General features: G+C 44.3%; 1 protein-coding gene across 1 annotated transcript; it reads right to left on the reverse strand.

The window, feature by feature from the left end:
• Positions 1–884: 884 nt before the first annotated feature.
• T265_09759 (hypothetical protein) lies at positions 885–19,149 on the reverse strand (the record flags this gene model as incomplete). Its single annotated transcript, XM_009175930.1, has 9 exons — positions 885–1,662; positions 4,186–4,286; positions 7,010–7,082; positions 10,115–10,227; positions 10,713–10,851; positions 12,388–12,495; positions 16,603–16,977; positions 18,891–19,033; positions 19,071–19,149. 9 exons carry the CDS (start codon positions 19,147–19,149, stop codon positions 1,309–1,311), a joined length of 1,485 nt encoding a protein of 494 aa, XP_009174194.1.
• Positions 19,150–21,380: the final 2,231 nt, after the last annotated feature.

Raw genomic sequence — 21,380 nt, forward strand, 5'->3', positions numbered from 1 at the left:
AGAACATAAGGTTGAAGGAAACTCGAGGACTGCGCCTACCTGATGAGCTCCAAGAAGGTTGTGAGCTTTGGAAGTTTTCAAAAACCTTGCGGCTATATATGATGCAAGGCGAACGGGGTGGTCAGTGCTATCGGATGGGCCCACAAGTAGAGTTATTAGAGGGATGGGTGGGAAGTGAAAGTATGAGAGAGAAAAAGGTCTACTATCCGTAAGGCACATGGCTTGGTCTGTCCGTAGAAGCCTCGGTTTCATAAACTCCACTGGAGCCTTGATATTTTCTGAAGACTAGAGTTTCGGCGATTTTTTGTGGTGTTCCCAAAAAAATTTTGATCAGTCGACGAAACATGACTGAATTATGGGATTTGACTTGAATCTGGTATAATCAATCTGTTGGAATTTTGCCGCTTATTGAAAACTAGTAAATTTTTCGTACGTGTCATAGTAATCCTGGGCGACATATGTAACTAAGTTAGGGAGCGGGCTTGATGAGAAGTTCTGTTTGTCGCACCAGAACCATCGACTTTCGAGAATTTCGTTACATGAACTGTGCACATCGACTCGTCACTCCCTGGTCACACTACCTGACGTTCTGATGTCAACCACATTAGTCGCTGTGATAGTGGGGCGACTTTCGATCATGCCTATCTCACATGTCAGATAACCGGAACACTGGGATACACAGATGAGCGCGAATAAGAACCGAAGTCTATTGAGGTGCTATCCCTTTAGTGCAGTCTAATCACCAGAAGTTTTCAGCAACCTTACGAGTAGCGTGTTCTGTTAAAAAAACACGGGTGTTGTTCTTTTCCAAACATCTGTGACAAAAGGAACACATACTTAGTGAAAAATAGACAGTCCGAAGGCATTGGATCGTCCTGATTACAGATCAATCTATGTAGTGTACTACGAGATGGTACGTTGGATAATAATAGTCAGAGTAGTGTCAAAAGCAGCTTCACATACATTGGCAAAATGTGTCATCCTGTACGTACTTCGGATTCCCTAGACAAACGTAACAGTTGTTTTGGACAGACTCTCATTTGAAACACAAAAAACCGGTTCNAGTAGGCTGAAGTGAACCGGGTGAGCAACGATGTAAAGCATATAATTTACAAGATTAATGGGACCAGAAGAACTCACAGATAACTCAGGCCATCACGTGAGAGCGGTTTTCAAGTAAACTAGGGAGAGAAATTGTTGTTTTACGCCGAAAATTGAAAATAAACTGTAGACGAACAAATAAACCACGGGTGTAGTGATAGCAGATGAGTAAAAAATGTGCCGAAGGTGGATTGGATAAAAAGAAGTTTAAGTGATCGGAAGTTTGAACGAGGATATGTGCACCGGTTCACCGGGGAGACGGGCTATTCGCTGTAAAAGGCTAACCTTTTTAGACGTGGCACCATCCGACTCAACTTCGTACAAAACAGCCAGGTTGAAAATTAATGCATCGTGTAAACAAAACCGCCGCTGTAAACTGGAAAAGACGGAATCGGTGTGACTTTCCGGATCGACCGTTCCAGTATTAAGGCTGGTTAGGAAATCAAACACTTGACCCGACGGTTGGGAGGACAGTCCCGTGGTTGTCAAAGTGTCCAAAACACGTATGGCTTCCGAGAGTTGGCCAAGATACAGGGAACAAACAGCAACATTATTTGCCGCCTAAGTGAGGGTAAAAATCACGGCATATTACGCACCTGTGGGCTTGCGAAAAATAATGGATGAAATTAGAAACATAAAGTAACGAAAAAATTGCGTTTGGGAGAAACTAGCGAGATGCCAGGTAGGTCCGTAGCCTAAACACTGCACATAGAACCGTATAGGCCAGGTAGAATGCTGGTCACCGTAAACGTTGAAATCAGTGAAATTTGCTAGCCATTGATTTTTTGTAGGCCTTACCAGCAAAACACTTCGGAGATGGAACTCTTCCCCTACACAGACATGCGACCGTTTTTTCTTCGGAAAACGCAAATTTTGTTAAACGAGTAACAAAGATCGACTTACATTTACAGCACAGTCCGTGGTATGAGCTACCCCGGTGTAGCACCAAGGAAGCGCAAAACCTTGGAGTATGTACGTACATTCACATTGACAACGCCGTTCACAGGCGAGCTACTTTGGAAGGATTCGTGATGATGATGCAGCGAAATTAGGAACACGAGCAACCACAGATAAACTAATCTCACTCCATACACTGGTAGCAGAGATGGAATCGTTGCACAGAATGGCACCATAGAGGGGAAATTGATTCTGAACCAAGTCCCGTGATCGCAGATTGCGATGACCCGGATCCGATCCCGTATGGGCGCTTTCAAATTGGCTTCCGGCCCCCACACTCGTAATCTATATTTCTGTTGCTCCGTGAATAAGGGCACGACAAGACAATTAACTTGATTCTATTCCTAGAGTGACTTAACAGGTCACAGTTTCCACTCACTCAATCGCACGATAGGTTAATATCGATTCACGGAAACGCACGCTTGAGTTTCTGATCGTCGACGTGCTATTGGAATCGGAATAAGTTGTATCAAATATTATATGGCAATCGATGGAATCGAATGTTGCCATAAATCATAACTGGTGAAGCCTTGTTGTCCAGTCACATATGACATTCCATCATCACCAAATTCAGGTACAATCACGTTCTTTGTGTGGTGTCACCCCTTGACAGGAACCATCCTGGATATCTGGGTGAGGAAACTGTCTGTGATAACCACAGATCGGACATGTACTAAGAGTCGTAGAACTGTTCCACAGTAGACATGGAAATCATGTAGACCACTGGTTAAACCTCCCTCTACAGTACTTATCAGTGACAGGCTGCTCTCGGCTGTGAGAACAGGCCTGATGCGGTCAAGGTTGTTTCAGTCTATTTGAATTCTAAACAAGGGAGGGTTGTGCATAATACATACACGTTAGCGACGAAGTATGGTCCATCACTATGGTGCGTTAAAACGCATAAAGTTAGGGTTAGGAAAGCCGATCGTTGAATGCCATAGAGTCAGTAAGTACCCGAAAGAAATAATATGTGAGTCGTTACCTGCAAAGGAAGGAAGCGAAGAACGGAAACTCAAGAAAGGATACTGACAGAATGGAAATATTTCTGTTTCGAAACAATTGGGTGTACCTTGTATCTAACGTTGTCTATAGTATTCTTCGAAAGATAACTATATTACGTTCCCCTGTTGGAGTTACCTCCCTCAAATCAACTGAACAACTTCGAATTCGTCTTCATACTTGCTTTAATGGGACTGCGGGGCGAGATGGCCCAAGTGGTTAGAGCGCGAATTTACTGACCGGAAGGTCCGTGGTTCGAATCCGACCTCTGCCTCTCAACTTCCCCTGTCTGGGCTTGGGCAACCTGGCAGTATCCCAGCCCTCGTGCTTCCTTCGGGTGGCATGGCAGCTAGGCACCGGAAGGGTGCTACAGCTGAACGCTTTCCTTAATGGGACTGCAAACCCATACCTCTACATTTCAGCTCGCCACATCCTGGTGGACTGCTGAAGACATTATATTTTTCTGATCCAAAACGACGGGATCGTAGCGAGTTACTTCCAGTCATTCTGGTATAATCTTGTGTTGTTATTGGTACACGGAGCACATACGAAAATGAACGATATTCCACAGAAACCTTGAACGTGAGCAATAAAACACAACGGTGAGACGCCACAGATAACTCATTCAGTTCACTTGATGTATCAGCAAACCTGAGGAAACTCTCCTAGTTCGACAGATCGCTAGCACACAAGGATAATTTAAGACCAAAGTACGGTTAACTTTCCGAAGAAGTGAAGGAATGCTACATCTAGGTTCCTAGTTCATTTCACGATAAACGAACTTTCGCAACTTAAATAGTTGATCGATTATGTCCAGTTCCAGTGAAGTTCGTCCTGAAAGGAACCAATGTTGTTGAAACAGTAACACCTCAGGATTCGAAATTAGCTGCGGACTAACTGATTACAATGGAGTCATATAACTAAGGATAAAAATATGATAATGACAGTCATACACTGACCACGACGTTTGTTGGGTCCAATCCAAGTATTTTGTGGAAAAGTCTCTTCGCTTCTTCGTATTCGTTCTTACCGAGGTAGAGGAAAGCCCTAACAGCAAGAAGAAAGTAAAGTGAACGTCACAAAAACATCTGGGTCAGAGTGTTGGATGACCATAGTACAGCTACGTACTCGTGGAAAAGCTGCTGAACAGCCAATTGCGGTTGCCTCTTGGGGTTCGGGTACGAGACTGCTTGTGCGAAGTATGCTTTTGCCGTTTCCAGATCTCCTAGCTGTGAAAGGTATATGAAGGAGTTCATGATGTATAATAACAAAAATGGCAAATATATTCATAAAACAGCTTCTGACGAAGTTTGTGCAAAATAGGTTCGGTCGTTAGCGTTTTGATGAAGAATAAACCTTTCTAAACTTGGGACCAGGATGGTCAATCATCAAATAGAAATGGAGAGGTAAAAACGCGCAGTCACTGTGATAGGTAGAAGTTCCGGCACCAAGTGCAGCTCTCTTTATCATGATGTTTAACATTAGATAAGACGCCACGAGGCAAGCGCTGGAGGTGTCATTTCCGATACGTTCATTTGATTCTCAACAGCCAAACAAGGTACATGTATCGAGCAATGAAAGGCAGCAATGGACAAGTGCATGACGGAGTCCACGCAGATATTCTAGGAGTGACAGGCAATGATTGACTTCGGCACCTGTAGAGGTATATTTCAGTTCGGGGCTGGTCTGCCAGTCGGCACCACGAGATCAAACGATTTTCGCTACTTTGGAAGTTGGTACTCAAAAGGAACAGCCTCTGCTTGCCACACAACTGCAGTAGTTACTTTCCGTTGCCTGTACATTACTTGCCTAATCCAAGAAATGAGCAAAGACATTCCAAATGAGCCTCAGCCGTACTGAACCAACCTGTTTGAGGGTCCAGAATGATATCCGAGCATTTAGGTCATCGTCAAAGAACACTTGGAACACCAACTGCCAAAGGCGACAGGGATAAGTGAATGCTACCAGTTGATGCCACAAAATAGCGACACCCAACGTACCCTACCGAGGGATTCAGAAATTGTAATTTAATCACAGGAGGAAACAAAAGGGAGACTACAGTTTTAGGTTGCTTGGTATGACAAATAAAAGCTAATATAGTCACCCTGCATAGGGACCCTTGTCTGCTTCAAAAAAGTCCATTTATATTTTAAGACTTTTTGCTAAAATATATGGCGGACTATATGGACCATCCACATATCTGGAATATTTTTTTTCAGTAAAACAGAACAGCTGACTTGCAACCGTAGGTGCAAACACCCCAATAACCGCACCTCACAAACTTGCTACACGTTTCATTCATGCTGATGAATCTTTGCTCGGTGTCCTAGCTGAAGGGCGCGTATATAGAGATCCAAGTTTCGATCAAAGGAAAGTGGGACAGCATGGTAGATACAGGCAAGAAATAGAGAGGATAGTATGTTTTGAAACTGGGCAGCTGCGCATTGAAGGTGATAGCTTTGATTCAAGAGTGCCACTGAATGTGTGACCGGGTTATTTCTACCAGTGTCACTAACCATGAATGAGTTGAGTCACGGATCCCCATCCCGGTAGATAGCAATTGTTCACTGGTTAGTGTTTTCATACTTCGTTTGCAGGTCAACCTGTCAACCTCTTCGTCTGTTCCACTCGGCGCAGGGCTGGACGAAGAGCTCTACGAAGCAGCTGGTGTTCTGGCATGCCGAGTACATGTCCTAACCAGCCTAACCTGTGAAGTGTGACCAATTTGCCATTCGCCAAAATCTTTTTTTTATTTTACCAGACTTTATTTCCCGATCGAATAAGTTGTCCTGTTGCTGGTGATTTGTGGAAAAAAAGTCATAATTACGCCCTATTTCAAGCATTGTGGCATTACAAGATACATCCGTTCAGAAGGGTTTGGTCAGCAATCGACAGTTTTACAAAACCCTTCGGAAACGATAACCTCCCAATCGCTTTCAAATTCTTCCAATCGATTGAAGATATGGTCGTTTCTAGAATGTTGAAAAATGCAGTTTTCTCTCTGAAACATGGCTTAGCATCAGTAATATCTGCGAGACAGAAGGATTTTCATCAAGCCACAGGCCCTTTTTTACTAGGAAGGACCGATGTATAATACGTGATTGAGACATGTAAATCATGCCTAACAGCGACCAACGAATTCGCTAGGTTACCTGAAGATAGATACGTCCGAGAATGCTGGATAACCCACGCAACACGGCTTTATTTCCTGAACAGCAAACTGCCAGCTGGTGAACGGTTTCGATCGCAGCCGAATAATCAGAGTCAGAGATATAAATGGAGAGACAAGTGGACAACACCCGAACCTCCCGACAGGTCCACAAACTCAGTGAGGCTGGGAAAAGAAAAGGAAAAAGGTAGTGACACGGCTACAAAAGCTGAGCAACGACCAACGAGAACAATACTAGAGCCTAAGCTACAAACTTCCATAAAAGTAGTCTTTTGAACTGAAGGCAATGGATCAGTGAGCAACCATGGATATTCACTACATGACAGTGATATAAAGGGTAAGATTCCCACCGATCCCAATTACCATGTATTGAAAAAAAGCAAGCAGTCACACATACTGAAGCGTACTTTCACGTTTTCGCTCCATAGGATATGTAACCTGTACCAGAACAAGGAATGTCAGTTGGCTCGTGCCAAATAAGGAACATGGCATCGACTAATACACTCATTGACATATCGTTCTAGTTTTGACGAGAGATTCACTGGAACCCAGGTATTGAAAAAAAGCAAGCAGTCACACATACTGAAGCGTACTTTCACGTTTTCGCTCCATAGGATATGTAACCTGTACCAGAACAAGGAATGTCAGTTGGCTCGTGCCAAATAAGGAACATGGCATCGACTAATACACTCATTGACATATCGTTCTAGTTTTGACGAGAGATTCACCTGGAACCCAGCTAAATCTCTCGTTTACGATATTTTTAATGAAACCGGTACTTACATTCACGATAATCCGCTCCAGGTTGTGTCATTGATCCGTCTTCTGTGTAGCCTTTTCGTAAATTGCACTGAATCTGTCAGAGAATTCAACGCAATTAAAATCACATAAAGACCAGACTACCTAATGGGAAAGGAAACGAGCATATTGCGAGGGCTTCCAAATAGAGACCTCCCACTCCTGAAAATGAGTACCGTCCCGTTTAACCATTAAAAATAACTAACACACTGCAATTCGTGACTCAACTGCTACTTTTTCGCCAATCTCTATGTGAATCGTGTTCTCATAATATGTTCTCATCAATCAGCAAAGTCTGAGGTCGTTACACAACCCGCAATTCTGTGTTAAAAAAAAGAATACAACTTTCGAACTTATTTTGGTCTAGAAGCAGGTCAACAACATTCTCAAATTTGACAGTGACTTAATTCGAATGACCCCGTTGACTTCATCACCCCGTGCATCCGTAAGCTTTTGCATGCAACGCAGGATAGACATGACTGGTGGTTAGCTGCAGATAAATCTGTGCTACCCTAGCCTTACTGCACCAACAAGAAAGGGGTGCACCCACACAAACGTTGCATTAGCCGAGTTGCAGAAATTGCCCAGGGGACGCACACACCCAGAGAGAAGCAGACAATTTCGGTAAATATATAGGCAAAGTAGTATGTACATGTGAAAACAATCAGACGTTCAGTGTAATTTGTTATTTACATCCTACCCAAAGAGAATCAAGAGACCAGATTGGATTAGAATGAAACCCACAGTAATGAAGAATTCGCACTGCATTCTCAGAAGTGACCATATCTAGATGGAGACTGCATACACCGTTACAAAAGTTCTAATAAGCAAATCAGGAACCCTAGTATTGGAAAACTCAAGCATGCTGTGCTGGTAATATTTAATGGGAATGTAACCACGTTGCTACTCAGTACAGCACTCGCGCTGGCTGCCAACGTCGACCAGTTCGTCTCATTTCAAGGGATTGCACACATCCACATGTTATAGTTGCACACAGACCTTTGCCACGAACTAGGGTTGGTTGGAGCACCTGTGCAAGCTGGACTCGCCGGTAAACAGCGACTGAACCACTGGACGCATGTGCATAGCGTAATGACCACAGGTTTGCGCACAACCGAGTGTGGTACTATGCCCAAGGCTACAGCGACGATGTAAATAGAATGATGTAAATAGACTGATTGCGGTGGACCTGCACTAAGCCCCCTCCCAACCCACATTTATTCTTTTCTTCACAATAAGGTTTTCAAATAAACCACGGTTGTACAGCAGCGAAACATTTTCGTCAAACACTTATGGCATGCTGTTGACGATAATCAAGATTATCAGATCCTAGGGAATATGATCAGTGAACAAAAACTGGTCTGCTGTAGGCTTTCAGTCATCGAAAAAGGGTGGCACGACAACGAGTAGCGGCATTAGTTATTATTGGAATACGGTGTAATGTCACACCGTATTATACTATCATATATATGTTTCCGAGAGCTGCTCCTTGGAACACAACTAAAGGTATAGTGGATACGAACCGTTAGCTCAAAAACCTATATAAATTGGATTTGGATAATATCTCGCCCACTTACCTCAGGCTCCTGGGAAGATGGACGTGTCTTAACTACCTACCGATGCTGGACTTAATGGAATAGTAAATGAGATTCACAATGAAAGGCCGTCGAAGATGGAATAACTGCGCTGTATATACGCTCCGTAAAAAACTTTGAATCCGTGAACAGGGAAGTGCTACGGATCGTTCTCCAGAACCTCGACTGTCCCGAGAAAGCCGTTAGCATTATCCAATTCTTTCACTCAGGAAGAAGGGTTCATGTGCGCACCTATGGAACTACCGGCTTCGGAATTGGCACGGGAGTGTAGCAGGTTTCCATTCGAGCTCCTACTCAGTAGAATCTGTATTTGAGTTCGATCTGTGCAAATGCGGTAGGTAGTTCCGATCCAGTATCTTTCAGACGGTTGCCTTTTCAACCAGAAACGCCCCACGGCCGAAACGAAATTGCGGAAGTCAAAGGTCGGCACGCTGCTTTTTGTAGGTGACTGTGTTTTATTCGCACACTTAGGGGCAGGAGTGCAGCACTTACCAGCGAATTTCACTTACTATGCCTGCACAAGGTACTTCGAATTCAATCGTCAGGTCGAATCCCAAACACCCCTAACGATATCTACGGAATTAAATGGACCTGGATACATAAACAGCTAGACTTGATAAGTCACACAAAAAGGGTAACCGACAATCACATCCCAAACCAACTTATTCAAAGTCATTTAAAGAATGGGGTCGAAATTCCACTATCGTAATACTTCAGATGAATTATGAAGAAATAATCTTGGCTTCGGCTTTTCTGGAAAATCTGACACTTGATACAACGGTCTGATGAACTGCCGTCTACATATGCTTGAAAAGTTTGAGGGCATAACGCGTCTGAATGTTCAAAAGCAAGACCGTCATTCGAAACGGTGCTACAATGTTGAGGATAAAAACAGTCACCTGGATCTGTGCAACTTGCTGGCGAACGTTCCCAAGCAGAATCGGACTCGTTAAACCGTTCTTAGCGAGCATATGCTAAAGAAAGTGTGGTCCGAATTTTAATCAGCACTGTATCGTCACACTACGGAGCACCAGTGGTAATCCAACTGCTGGCAGTCCATTCCGTCTAAATGGTGCGGTAATGGGCATTCCCCAGGAAGTGTTTTCAGTATTTTGGCCAGTATCCCGCTAAAACTTTGAGGAGCTGACGGATGAGGTCAGCCCCCTGGTTTAAGAGAGTTGGTGTTAGTGCACACTGGTATGTCATCGTGACTAGATCAGCCGATGGCCATCAAAACGCTTCCACGTGCTTGCCCGTCTATCTTTCCCTCAGGTTTACACTGGTATCAGTGGTTTGGTCACATCGAAAAATTCGGCTCTGCGCAGACCGCTTGTGGTTAAAATTTTGTGAGCAAATGTTCAGTGGATCAACCAGTGTGAACCGGCAGCTACGTTTCGAATACCAGTAAACCATATATATCACCCGATGGCCAATTCATGTCTCAAAAAACAGGAAGGTAAACCATGGCAAACTAGACCGAAAGGGTTCGACTCACGCGGTGAATGACCGCCAACAGGTAATATAGTCTATCCAGTGCTTCTGCAGAACGACTGAGATAGAATGGAAGCTCCGCGTGAAGAAGGCGCAAGGAGAATGGAATAATAGAGCCTGGAGTGAAGCGAAGGGGATGCACAATATAACAGAACTGGTTCAAAAAATATCCACAACCGATGAAAGTCAGAATTTCTCACAAATTGTGTGCACTGCCAAAAGTCGGAGCCGACTATTTGCCGAAAAAACACCCAGAGGTAACGAACGACTATTAGCTGAACTAAAGGACGCTAAGGTATAATAAAGCCCACATGAACTTCTGGTCTATGTCACATATAACCCATTTTCAACTCCGTAACAATGCATTGGAGAACTTTACTGCGTTCCCTTCAACTCGTCTCTACAAATCAGAGTATTTCTGTTCAAATGTGGATATGCTTTTACAATTACCGATCCTGAAACTGACTATGGCTTAGGAGAGTCCATCGACTCGTTTCTAGGCAGATGATGTAAGGTTAATTTTTCACGACCACACCAAATGAGCTGGTTGGGGGTAATTGACAGAACGATTACAAATTATACCCCATGAATAGGTTACATACCTGCTCGTTCTGGGTATAGGTCTGGTGAGTGTTCAAAATATACATTCGGTGCATCTAGTGTCTGAAATGAAGACAGTTCGCACTCGGCCACGTCGTAACTTCGCACACGTACTAGTAAGGCAAGGCGTGCAAGCCAGATCTGAAAATGAGGCATTTCAAAGAAGTTAAGCCAAGTTGAAATGGTCATACAGAAGCAATCGGAGACCCTTAATCTGGCAAAACGTTTCAGATACAAACGGTCCGGAAGATTAGATATTCTCACTTTCCAGACGTCTTAGTGTATTTCAGGGTGCAGCTCACAAATGAGTGAAGATTTTTCGAAAGAGAAAAGTCGGTTTATTATTTTCGGCTGTTTTTTTACACGCATGTGAATCACGGATAATGGGATAATGAGCACTAAAGACCCCATGGTTAAAGAACATGACAAGGGCACATGGCAGATGCACAAACCTCAGGGTAGAGTCACTCTAGTCGCAGTATGAGTATCAGTGTCGGACAGGAACCTTTAAGCCGTGGAATTGTATGCATCATTTGTTCTCCGAAATGTTAAAGGATGGAGCAAGATCAGCTGGGGGAACAATCGTACAGCATATAACTTCCACAATATATTAACCAGGTGTCCGATAGCCTGGAAAAATTTGGGGTGATTGCTTCGGGGTTACTGATCCGAGATGGGCTTCGAGGAAAAACATGATGCTCTAGCACACAATCGAACGGCACTTTCATCCAAACGGTAAAGGACCTTGACTTTGAATGTGTAAGGAAGACGAAAATTTGGCGCGCTAGCCTCTACAAGTGAAGTTCGGGAGACGTATAAGCCGAATCTTATCCATGACAGAACAAGATGGACCACAAATGAGGATCAGTGTTAATTTCAACCGGGTCACTACATATGTGCTAATGTGCTAAATTCGAAAGTCCAGACATATTTTCAGAGAGAGTGGTGGTGGCGGCTTCGTAACTGCTTGGATTACAGTTTCGCTGGCAAAAAAGTCAACTAGTGGTATCAAGCGGTAAAACAACGGCATCTATATGCGCCTACATGCCCAGGAGCATCCTGATATCTTGCGTACAAGCTTGGTACCGGGGTAACCCCACGATACAGCCCATCTACCGGACAAAGCCATGGCCGTTGTTCCTATATACACAAAGTGTGGATAGACCGGAACACTGTCCGCGACTTAACTCGATTGCCTGGGATTTTAGTACCGAGGAAAAGCTCATGCAGTTCAGCATGTCGATCGACTTATGGCAGCCATTTACATGAGAAAAAAGCTCAATTATTGACAACTTGATGACAACCCATGAGAATAACTCAGGTTCAATGTTCCCAATAAAAAAGTGGCTATAAAACCATGTATGTACCTAATGAACTGAACAATACCTGTCCCTAATTTGACAACCCTAGGTTGAGAAATACATGGGCAATTCGCGAAAAACAAAAATGGGTTTATGAGCATTTCGCTCAGCACCTAGCCTTTCGGATATTAAATGACTGCAAGCCGTACTACCTGGGCTCATAACGTAATAATCAACTTGGCAAAGAGACACTCTACCCCTCTGTCGGAAAAAAGTTTAAAAATATGCAACCACCGAATAGTCAGACCACAGGTGTTCGAAAATAGGCACTTTACTGATGAGGCAACACGGACGAAAAAAGCAGTTTTTCGATTACCTGGGCGGTTAATGGAGTCAGTGGTGCACCACCCTGTTCCGGTCCATAACCATAACTGGCCAGTAAGCCGCGTGTGGTATCCAGTGCCGCATGGTACCATCCATTGGCCTAACAGAGAAAAAGCAAATATAACAGTTCAGTCACTGCGTACCTTTGGTGCATGAGGTCCAGGGTTGGTCATGACCAGTGGTCTTAAAAAGAATCGGGTCACGCATCTAGGACCTGATAAGTTATCACTGATTTATCTCGTGATTGACTGTATTTTGGGAAGCTTTCCTTAGTCAATCGTCTCAGTCGCTCGAACAGTCATTGTTACCCAAAAAAATGCGCGCAGATCGCACCGTGTATTAATTCGGCGATGGTGTTCGAAAGGAGAGACAGAGGGGCTGGGAATTACAGCTTAGAAAATCCATTACAAAGAAGCCGGTTCTTATAGCAGGGCGACGGTGTGACCTTTAATGATCCAATTATAGAAGCATCCATCAAATCCCTTCATAGAATACAAGCATCTGGATTATACATCGTGAGTGTTTTCTGACAAACTAGTATAATCACAACGCTTGTATGTCTGCCAAAAGTCCATAAATTCAACGTCCAGATTCGACATACAGTCGGCGTGTTTCCTCTGTCTTCCCATGTAGTTCCCCGTCCGGAGATCACTAGCGAATTATTCGGTTAAGGGCACCTTCGGCTTTGTTTCCCAAATGAAGGGCCTGGATGTTCCTTTTGATGTGGAATCTTCAAACACAAAGGCACACCTGACCGTAATCGTCAATTTACCTGTGAAAACGTAATGGAGAGCAACATAAAAATCGGTGCACCTGTTGTAAAGTTGAAAGAAGCTATTCTGAGATGCGCAGTTAACGCACAATCGATAATATCGCCGAATAGACGGTGTGGCGACGGGACCTCTCCTGCATCCGCTTATAGCCACTATCATCTGCTGTCAATAGGGTGTTTTCGTCTGCCTAAACTTGCCCACTTATCGTTCCATACCAAGAAGACGTGCAGCTCTTCCATTCCGTATCTCCTTTCTTGCAGCAATAAGTTGGTTTTAAAGTCGTACTTTAGAATATAACCAAAGGTTATTGCTCTGTTGAAAACGAGCACGGTAGTGGGCGTATCGCACCGTAGTACGAGATGACTGCCCAAACTATATCAACATGGCAATGAATGCTAGGTACGCAGTCTAGGGTAGTGCCAGCAATTCTGACATGCATGAACCTAGACTCACGAGCTAGCACTCAGTCGTCCGCTCGGCAGTAGACTCGAACATGGATACGAAAGTCATGGTTCAGATTATATGCTCCTTGTTAGCCCATTTAGTTGTCAGATGTAACACATCTGAGCTCCAGTAAGTCACATTATTGATAAACAAATCGTGACCAAAAAATACGGTTCGGCTATTATTTGGAATAACATTTTTAATTGCACAATGATATCTCGTTTGTACCGGGATTACTATTGACTAGGGGCTGTTTAAATTCAATTTTCGAAAAGTAGTCAAAAATTAAAGCTGTTATCGACCTCCGTTTAGTTTCTGGATTAGCTCGAAATTTTATGACGACTGTAGTAACTAGTGGTCCGGCGCCAGTTCCGAACACCAGGTAACGACAAGTGTTGATCAGGAGGGCAAAGACGTCATTTTACAGTGAATATTCCTATTTTCACGTGGGACCGGGAACCAAAAAGTGGACTTATAAGAAAGTGCCAGAAAAGTACTCAATGATGGGGATATGTCAACAGTTGACATGGATATATTAAGAGCTTTCCAATAGGGTTTGAGTGGATCAGAAGATCACGATGCAGGTACGTTTAAGTGTCCAGATTGATGCGTTTTTGCTTGATAGGTTGACTAACCAGTTGGTGAGTGCATTGATATAAATCACCGAACAATGAACCCCTTTGAAGTGAGCCTTAAACACGCGTGAGGATTCCGCGTTCTATGTATGGAGAACAAAAAACCGGTAATAGTGAGCGTAGTCAGACGGCGTTAGTCATCTAGTCTTAGCGTCGGAACAGAAACCCGGATATCACAGCGCAGGCGCGAAAATGTCCGCAGTTTAGAAGACAGATTTAGATCATTTTTTGAGTGGAAGACGCTAATAGAAGCACAAGTTGGCTTGTCTGCTATGATGCTACAACGTTCACATGGTAACGCTCAGATCTTCCGCCACCCATGTACTTTCGGTCAGATTAAACCAAGCGAGGTGGGTCGCAAATTAAAACCGAGAGTTGCCACACAGGGAAACTGAAAACGTGGAAAATGATGAAAAAGGGATATGGCGATCAGCGTAGTGAATCGACAATGCGATATCAGGTTGTAAATAGCTTAAAATGGTCCCACAACATCTCCCTGGCTATAAGCTGCTTACAGTTGGTCAACAAATCCCTGAATGTAATGTATGGCGAATGGTAGAGTTCTGACACTCGACCAAGTTGCGTAACACCTCAGTAAAGGAATCACATCAAGGAAATCTGTCTAGTTCATTTCCTCTACAATTGGTGTACGAGGTAGGTCACCTAGAGGTGGGACGGAGCTCCGTTCAAAAACTTACAGCAGTGCTACTCATGCTTAAGTGCGAATGACTACTTCAATGGCTGCAAGTGGCCAGGCCTAAGGCTTTTACCTGTAAAAGTTTGTGATGACGCTCAGTAATCTCCGTCAAAGACCTCAAGAATTTTGTTTCAGGTATTGAAACCATAATTGCTCGTATTGGATTTTATTTGGGTTGTGGACACCAAAAACATGGCATCAGAAACGTAGACTATCTCGCAAAGGCGAATAAGCAGCCCAATTTTGGTTACCAGGTTGTCACAAGAGAATGTGTATCGCACGTCATCAGTCGTCATACAGAGAGAACGGTTGTCTGCTCGTTCAAACAAACACATTTTTCAGGTTTCTAACGTAAACTGATTGAGCGATAGATGAAATGGTCTACATCAAGTCGGTTTCTTAAACTGCTGAAGGCCGGAATCCGAAGAATGAAGAGTAACGCGTTGGTAATGACCAGAAAGTCTTCGGCATGGCGGACAAGAATAAAAAGGGACAAAACGACATACTGACGAATAGTGTTGAATGAGAGGAAGGAATTAGATTCTCTCCTGCGCGTTTGTGGTTTAGGCGAGGTGAAGAATGATGACAAAACCAACAGAAAGATGAGGATTTTGGAGCGGAATCTATCTGAACACATTGATGGAAGCAAATGAAAACTCGACAAGAACGCCTTTTACAGCGAGACTGTCGCCCCTCAAGACTGACATTGGCTTACGGGCTAAACAATCCATGTGTAAACGTGACACAACAATGTAACTGTCTGACGTTTTACAGTCAGCAGATGCTGCTTCACTGGAATAGTAGTATGGTGCAAAAAACGCTCTAGTGTGAACACGTCCGCCCGTTCAGACGTGAAAATTCAGATGCGTCCAACATGCACTGGTGGGGAAGTGATAACACGCTCGTCTCGCACGTCAGGTGTCCGGATTTCAAACCCCGGCACGGACCTCGTTATAAAGACGTTAAGTACCTACACATCGAGCGGTCGTTACCCGGCGGATGTTTCGCAGAGATACACCTATGTGCTTTTTCATCAGAAGTACTTTCTGAAACCCATGCGAAGGATAGCGCTGGTAGGAGAAAGACCACGGAGTATTGGGTGGAGTTTAAAATGAAACAAGAGCCCCGTTGGGTGTGTGCGGGTATTCTGCAAACTTTCAGCGTTTCAGTTCGAAATATTCCTCGTTTTAGCCGAAACGACCTTGTAGTACTAGCAGGATTTGTCATCATGACCGTCTGTGAGAAAAGGTCTTTAAACCAGCTAGGAATGGAAAATATCCTCATATGCGAGTAGCAATTTCCACATGCATTAAAAGCTTATGGCATACTAAGCAACTTCAAAGATATCACTGAAGGTAGTGTTCAGTGCAAATTGCTGCGCATAGAATTCTAAATAACATTTGAACCACTCAACATCTGAACTGTTCATCAAAACTCCTGTTACCTAAGAAACAAATGGAACTGAATCAACAGATTTGGCAACCACAATGAATGAGTTATCACAGCCCCTTTATCGCGATGTTTGGTGGGGTTGTGAAGATTACTGAGCTCTTCGCAGGGCGTGTGCGTGACGAAAAAAGTTAAGGACCACCAGTCTGATATTTGGGCTGCTTCCAAAAGGTAGGTCATTTTCCAAAAATATCATTTAGAGGACTTACGATTAGCTCCTTCAGATTTTCAATGGTGGGCGCAGTTTGTTCCGCGCAACTAGGGACACGACGGAGTGCATCAACTGTTGATTCTTCCGTCAAATACCGAAGCAACAGTATGCGATAGGGATCACCCTTGAAATGAGCAGCATCTTTGCCCTCTGGGTCTACTTTAGACAACATCGGTCTGATCTCCTGACATGTTGTGGAACTGTCGCACTTGACGTCCAATAAGGCTTTTCGTGTGGACTCTGACGGTAACCACGCGTCACGTTGCCGCAGTCGAAGAGCTGTCGACTGATCCAGTGATATGCATGGTGTGAGAGGCTTCAAACCATCCGTGTATTGTCCAGGGGTTTGCTGGAAGCATAACATGAAGTACGCCTGATAAGTAAGCTATCTTGAATACCAGAAGCATCCTATGCTTCGGCCTAGGATAGCAAATCTAGATTACTATAGACCTGGTAGGTTGCACAAATGGTTGCAATCTGCCACCCATATCGTCAAAGGGCCCGTTTCCACGACAAACCTTATGACAAAAGAATCAGGAAATCGGGAATTTACCGAAGTATTGGTATCTCAGGCGTGTTACTTGGCTGCTAATCAACCAACACCTGATAAAAACCTGAGTAGATATATCGGGAAAAATGATACCTAGTATCCTTGGTGAGCAAACTGTTGCAGACTAAAATGGGGTAAGTTAGAACCCATCGTCAAGTGTCCAGCTTCCCGTGCCAAAGGGAAGGCGAGCAAGCGTACGAGAAAAAATACGGTGCCAGGAAATTATGAGAGCTTTCAATTAACCAGGGCGTCTACGTACAACCATCAAATATTCGTTCAGTTCGGTCAGTATGGTAAAAATTTCCGAACCCATCATCGAACAGGGGTAAAATCGGATGGCCTGGAATGACCTTTTCTAGATCAGTTGTGTCCATCGTCTTCGATACCGGCATCGTCTCACCAATTTTCCACGGTCAATCAGATCAATAAACTCAGGCGTAGGAGCAATAAGGGACAAGGACCACAGCGAAAAGGTAACGCATCTTAGTGGTTAACAACAAAAGACAAATGAAAACCATCTAGAACTGCTGTATGAAGTCATATCTAAGCAGGAAATGCCACCACATTGGCATTTTATTCGGAGGTGAATGGTAAGTGATCCCAAAATAAGAGGAGTGCACGGTGTCCGTCTGTTTTTGATGACAATACAAAGATCAAAGATGCACTATTTCCGAGGGATATTTGGCTCATAAGGCTTCAGACCCAACACCACCTGTATTGGACGGTGGGAACAAATCCAACTTCACTGTTTCGCTCAATCTTCATCTTTTGCCTCGTGTATATCATTACCTCCCAATCGAACTTCACTAACGTGAGTCACCTTCCTGGCTTATTCGTCAGCGATCGGAGGAATGTTCTGTTCAGTGGATCACGCGCAGAGATAACGCTAATAAAAATGGGTGGCTCCAAAATTTTGTCACGCGTTAAAGCAGACTGTCGGTAGAATCATCATCATACTGTGGTCCCATCATAAAAACTCAATGCGGACAACCTGAGTTTTGAGGAAGCCGGATTCCCCGAGCTCGGATCTTTGTTAAGGATTTGCATTGTTGGCGAGGAAACCATGCAGTTTGTATTAAGCAACGAGTGCCACTGATCCACGGCGACGAATAAATCAGTCACATCACTCTCAAGTGAACACCTCTCTTCGTATCCTGGCGCAATTATTCTGGTAAGTGCAAGTCAATCAGAGCAAGAACTAGACTCGAGATTCGCCCTTAATGATCCGCATTAAAAGCATACCGCCATGGTCAAACCGGGGTCTGAAACCCGGTAGTCTGTTACAGCAAGTGGTCGTGTTACCGGTGCCCCATCTACATTAGAATAACCAAATTTGAAGAGGTGAATCCGTGAATGCTTGAGCAATGCAAATAGTTTGGCCAAAGCCTCGAACGATACAGTGACAGCCATTGTGCTTCCATCAACTGAATGGGCGAGATGGCTCAGTGGTTAGAGCGCAAACTTACAAACAGAAAGGTTCGTGGTTAGAACCCCAACTCTGCCTCTCGACTTCCCCTGTCTAGGCTTGGGCAACTTGACAGTATCCCAGCCCTCGTGCCTCCTCTGGGTGGCATGGCAGCTAGGCGCCGAAAGGGTGCTAACAGAATGATGGTACCAGGATATAATGGCTGCTCAAATGGGAGTGATGTGAATGAAAATCCCACGAATCTCCACCTACGGATAGAGAACGTTTTCATTTCGGTCACTAGCGAGCACTGGATAGTTCGAGGACTCACCTTTGGAGGGGAGAACTCCTGGCTGAAAACAGACTCAAACGGATCCTCGGAAGTTGCTTCAGTTGTGAAATAATTGCTAAGAATTGGTTTTTGTCCATCAACAGAGGCAGTATCAGCAATCGGCATATCCGCGGAGCCAGCGGCTGTAATCAAGTATTGAATCAAGTCTAGGCAACGTACTGAGTGGTTCACAAGCGATTCGGTCATGGGGTGGTTTCGCACAGTCGGACTTCTGGGAGTGTGCATCGTTCAGCTCCATAGGAAGGGAAAAATAAAACGAAGTTCGAACTAAAAATTAGAAGAGAACGAAGGTGCATATACAACCAACTACATAATAATTCTGTGAATAGCAAATGTTTTCTCATAGACCGGTAGCATCGAGTAACGGCCACCAATTTCTTGGTCACGACCCGAGAAAGCGCCACCACACTCATCTAGCGGACCTAGTGTGATTAGCCATGTAAAGTTTGCTAAGTCGAGCTAGCGGCTTCTCCTATCACGCAAACAGGATACACACAACCATCAGAGAAATAATCTATCACGCTGTTCGAAACCAGACTGGTCGTTCGGACCAGTTTGCTAACTTTCCGGGTGCCATCTGTGTAAAGTTCAGTCCCGATCATCATCCAACTTAGGCCGATTCTGCTTCAAGGCCAGCACTTATAATGACTTTCACCAGTCAATGGAAGCAGCCAGAATGAAGCTCTTTGGCTGTTGTACCCCTTGCGAAGGGTGTTGTTACCGGTAGGGAAACCCAACAGGGAATGGATCGAGACCACCGTAATCCCATATAAACCAGGGACATCGGAGGCCATTCGAAGAATTTTAAACACAGCTAACATAAGAGTAGCTTTCCATTCTGCGCTCTGCACTGGTGCAAATAAAGGATCACCTCCCGGTAAACAGGACTAGGGACTGTGTATACAAAATAAAGTGTAACGACGGCACTAACGTCTATATAGGACAGACGACCAGGGAACTACACATCAGAGTCAGAGAGCATAGTAGAAAAATAAACAGGCCGCCGAGAAACGCAGATGAATATCAAGCGTTACTGAAAGACTCGGCAATCGCGGAACACGCACTGGACACGGGGCACAAAATAGACTTAGAAAATGTTGAGGTTTTGAGGCGAGGACTACGGTCCACCTCACAGAGACTGATAGCAGAGGCGGTCGAAATCGCCAAGCATCTCAGCGTTAACAGAATGGAAGGCGTGGAACTGGCAAGCGTGTGGAGAACGGTCTTGGGTCACTCGAGCTAACACGTGTTGGTGTGCGATCAACAGAGGGAACAGTGGTCATCACCTGAACTCCACTTAACCTTACGCACCTCCAGTCCCCCCAACTAAATTGTCGTAACATTCACGTCCTCAGATGATCAAGGATCTACCAGTGGCACCCGGGGTGAATCATCAAGTGAAGCACCCTGAAGTGGAAGATTAAGGAACGAAAAGCGATCGGAAGTAATCTGAAACTCCTCCAACCCACCAATTCAAGAACTTGACACCCACGCTAGCCGATAAGAGCTGTTAATTGACACTCAACAATGATCTAGTGTGAAGAGGACTTACTGATTGGTTCCCCGTCTGTCTTATAACCTGGCCAATTTGGTGACCTGTTCACTTGGCCTGATGAAGCTTTTTTGTCAAAAGCGAAACGTTGCCCAAATAAAAACTACCAATTGTTTACCAAGCTCTTCTGAAACTTTTTCTAATTCCAACCACGTTATTGTGCGGGCACGGTTATCAGCTGGCTTTCCTCCTAGATCGCTCATGCAAAACCAGCCGACGAATCTCAGTAGCTGAACAAGCTGATTTGCCTAGAATGACACTGGAAACACAATCAGGCTAATGAGGTGAATAGTTGCAAGAAGTTAGAAACGGGGTGAAAGACCTTAGGCTCTCCGCCTTTAGGATTGTCTGTCCAAGCCGTCCGATTCGAATAGACGAACACCGGGTACTTTCAAGAGCATCAGATCTCATTGCTGTCAGAAAACCACGTCAGCGACTAGCGAACAGAATGGCACGCGCAGATCCCTAAAATGTCGGGTAATCACGAGACTGAAGAATGATAGAGGACGTTGGTGGATTGAGAATGGTCAGATGATGGAGAAAGCTTTCGCTACAGGCAACTAATTCGATCAACCGACACAAAGATAAATGTCAGCGGAAATTGCGGAAAAGACAAAACGGCAATCAAACAACATAGTCGTCACCTTCAGCGATGCGCTGAATAATTTAAGGAATATTTCAGCTGGCATCTTTCAGTACAATCTACAACAGAACTCGACCAACCGGAGTGAAATGCCGAAAACACCCCATTATGAATACAAATCTAGCGCAAAACATCATCCCTCCAAACTGATAGTGCACCCGACCCCGAAGGTCTGCACCTATATACTGTTCAAAGGTGATCAGGATACTAGAAAATAAGATAACCATTCAGTTGTAACACCCTTTCGGTGCAATCCCACGCGAAGGAATGACAA

Source organism: Opisthorchis viverrini, assembly GCF_000715545.1.
Source record: "Opisthorchis viverrini unplaced genomic scaffold opera_v5_299, whole genome shotgun sequence".
Taxonomy (NCBI): domain Eukaryota; kingdom Metazoa; phylum Platyhelminthes; class Trematoda; order Opisthorchiida; family Opisthorchiidae; genus Opisthorchis; species Opisthorchis viverrini.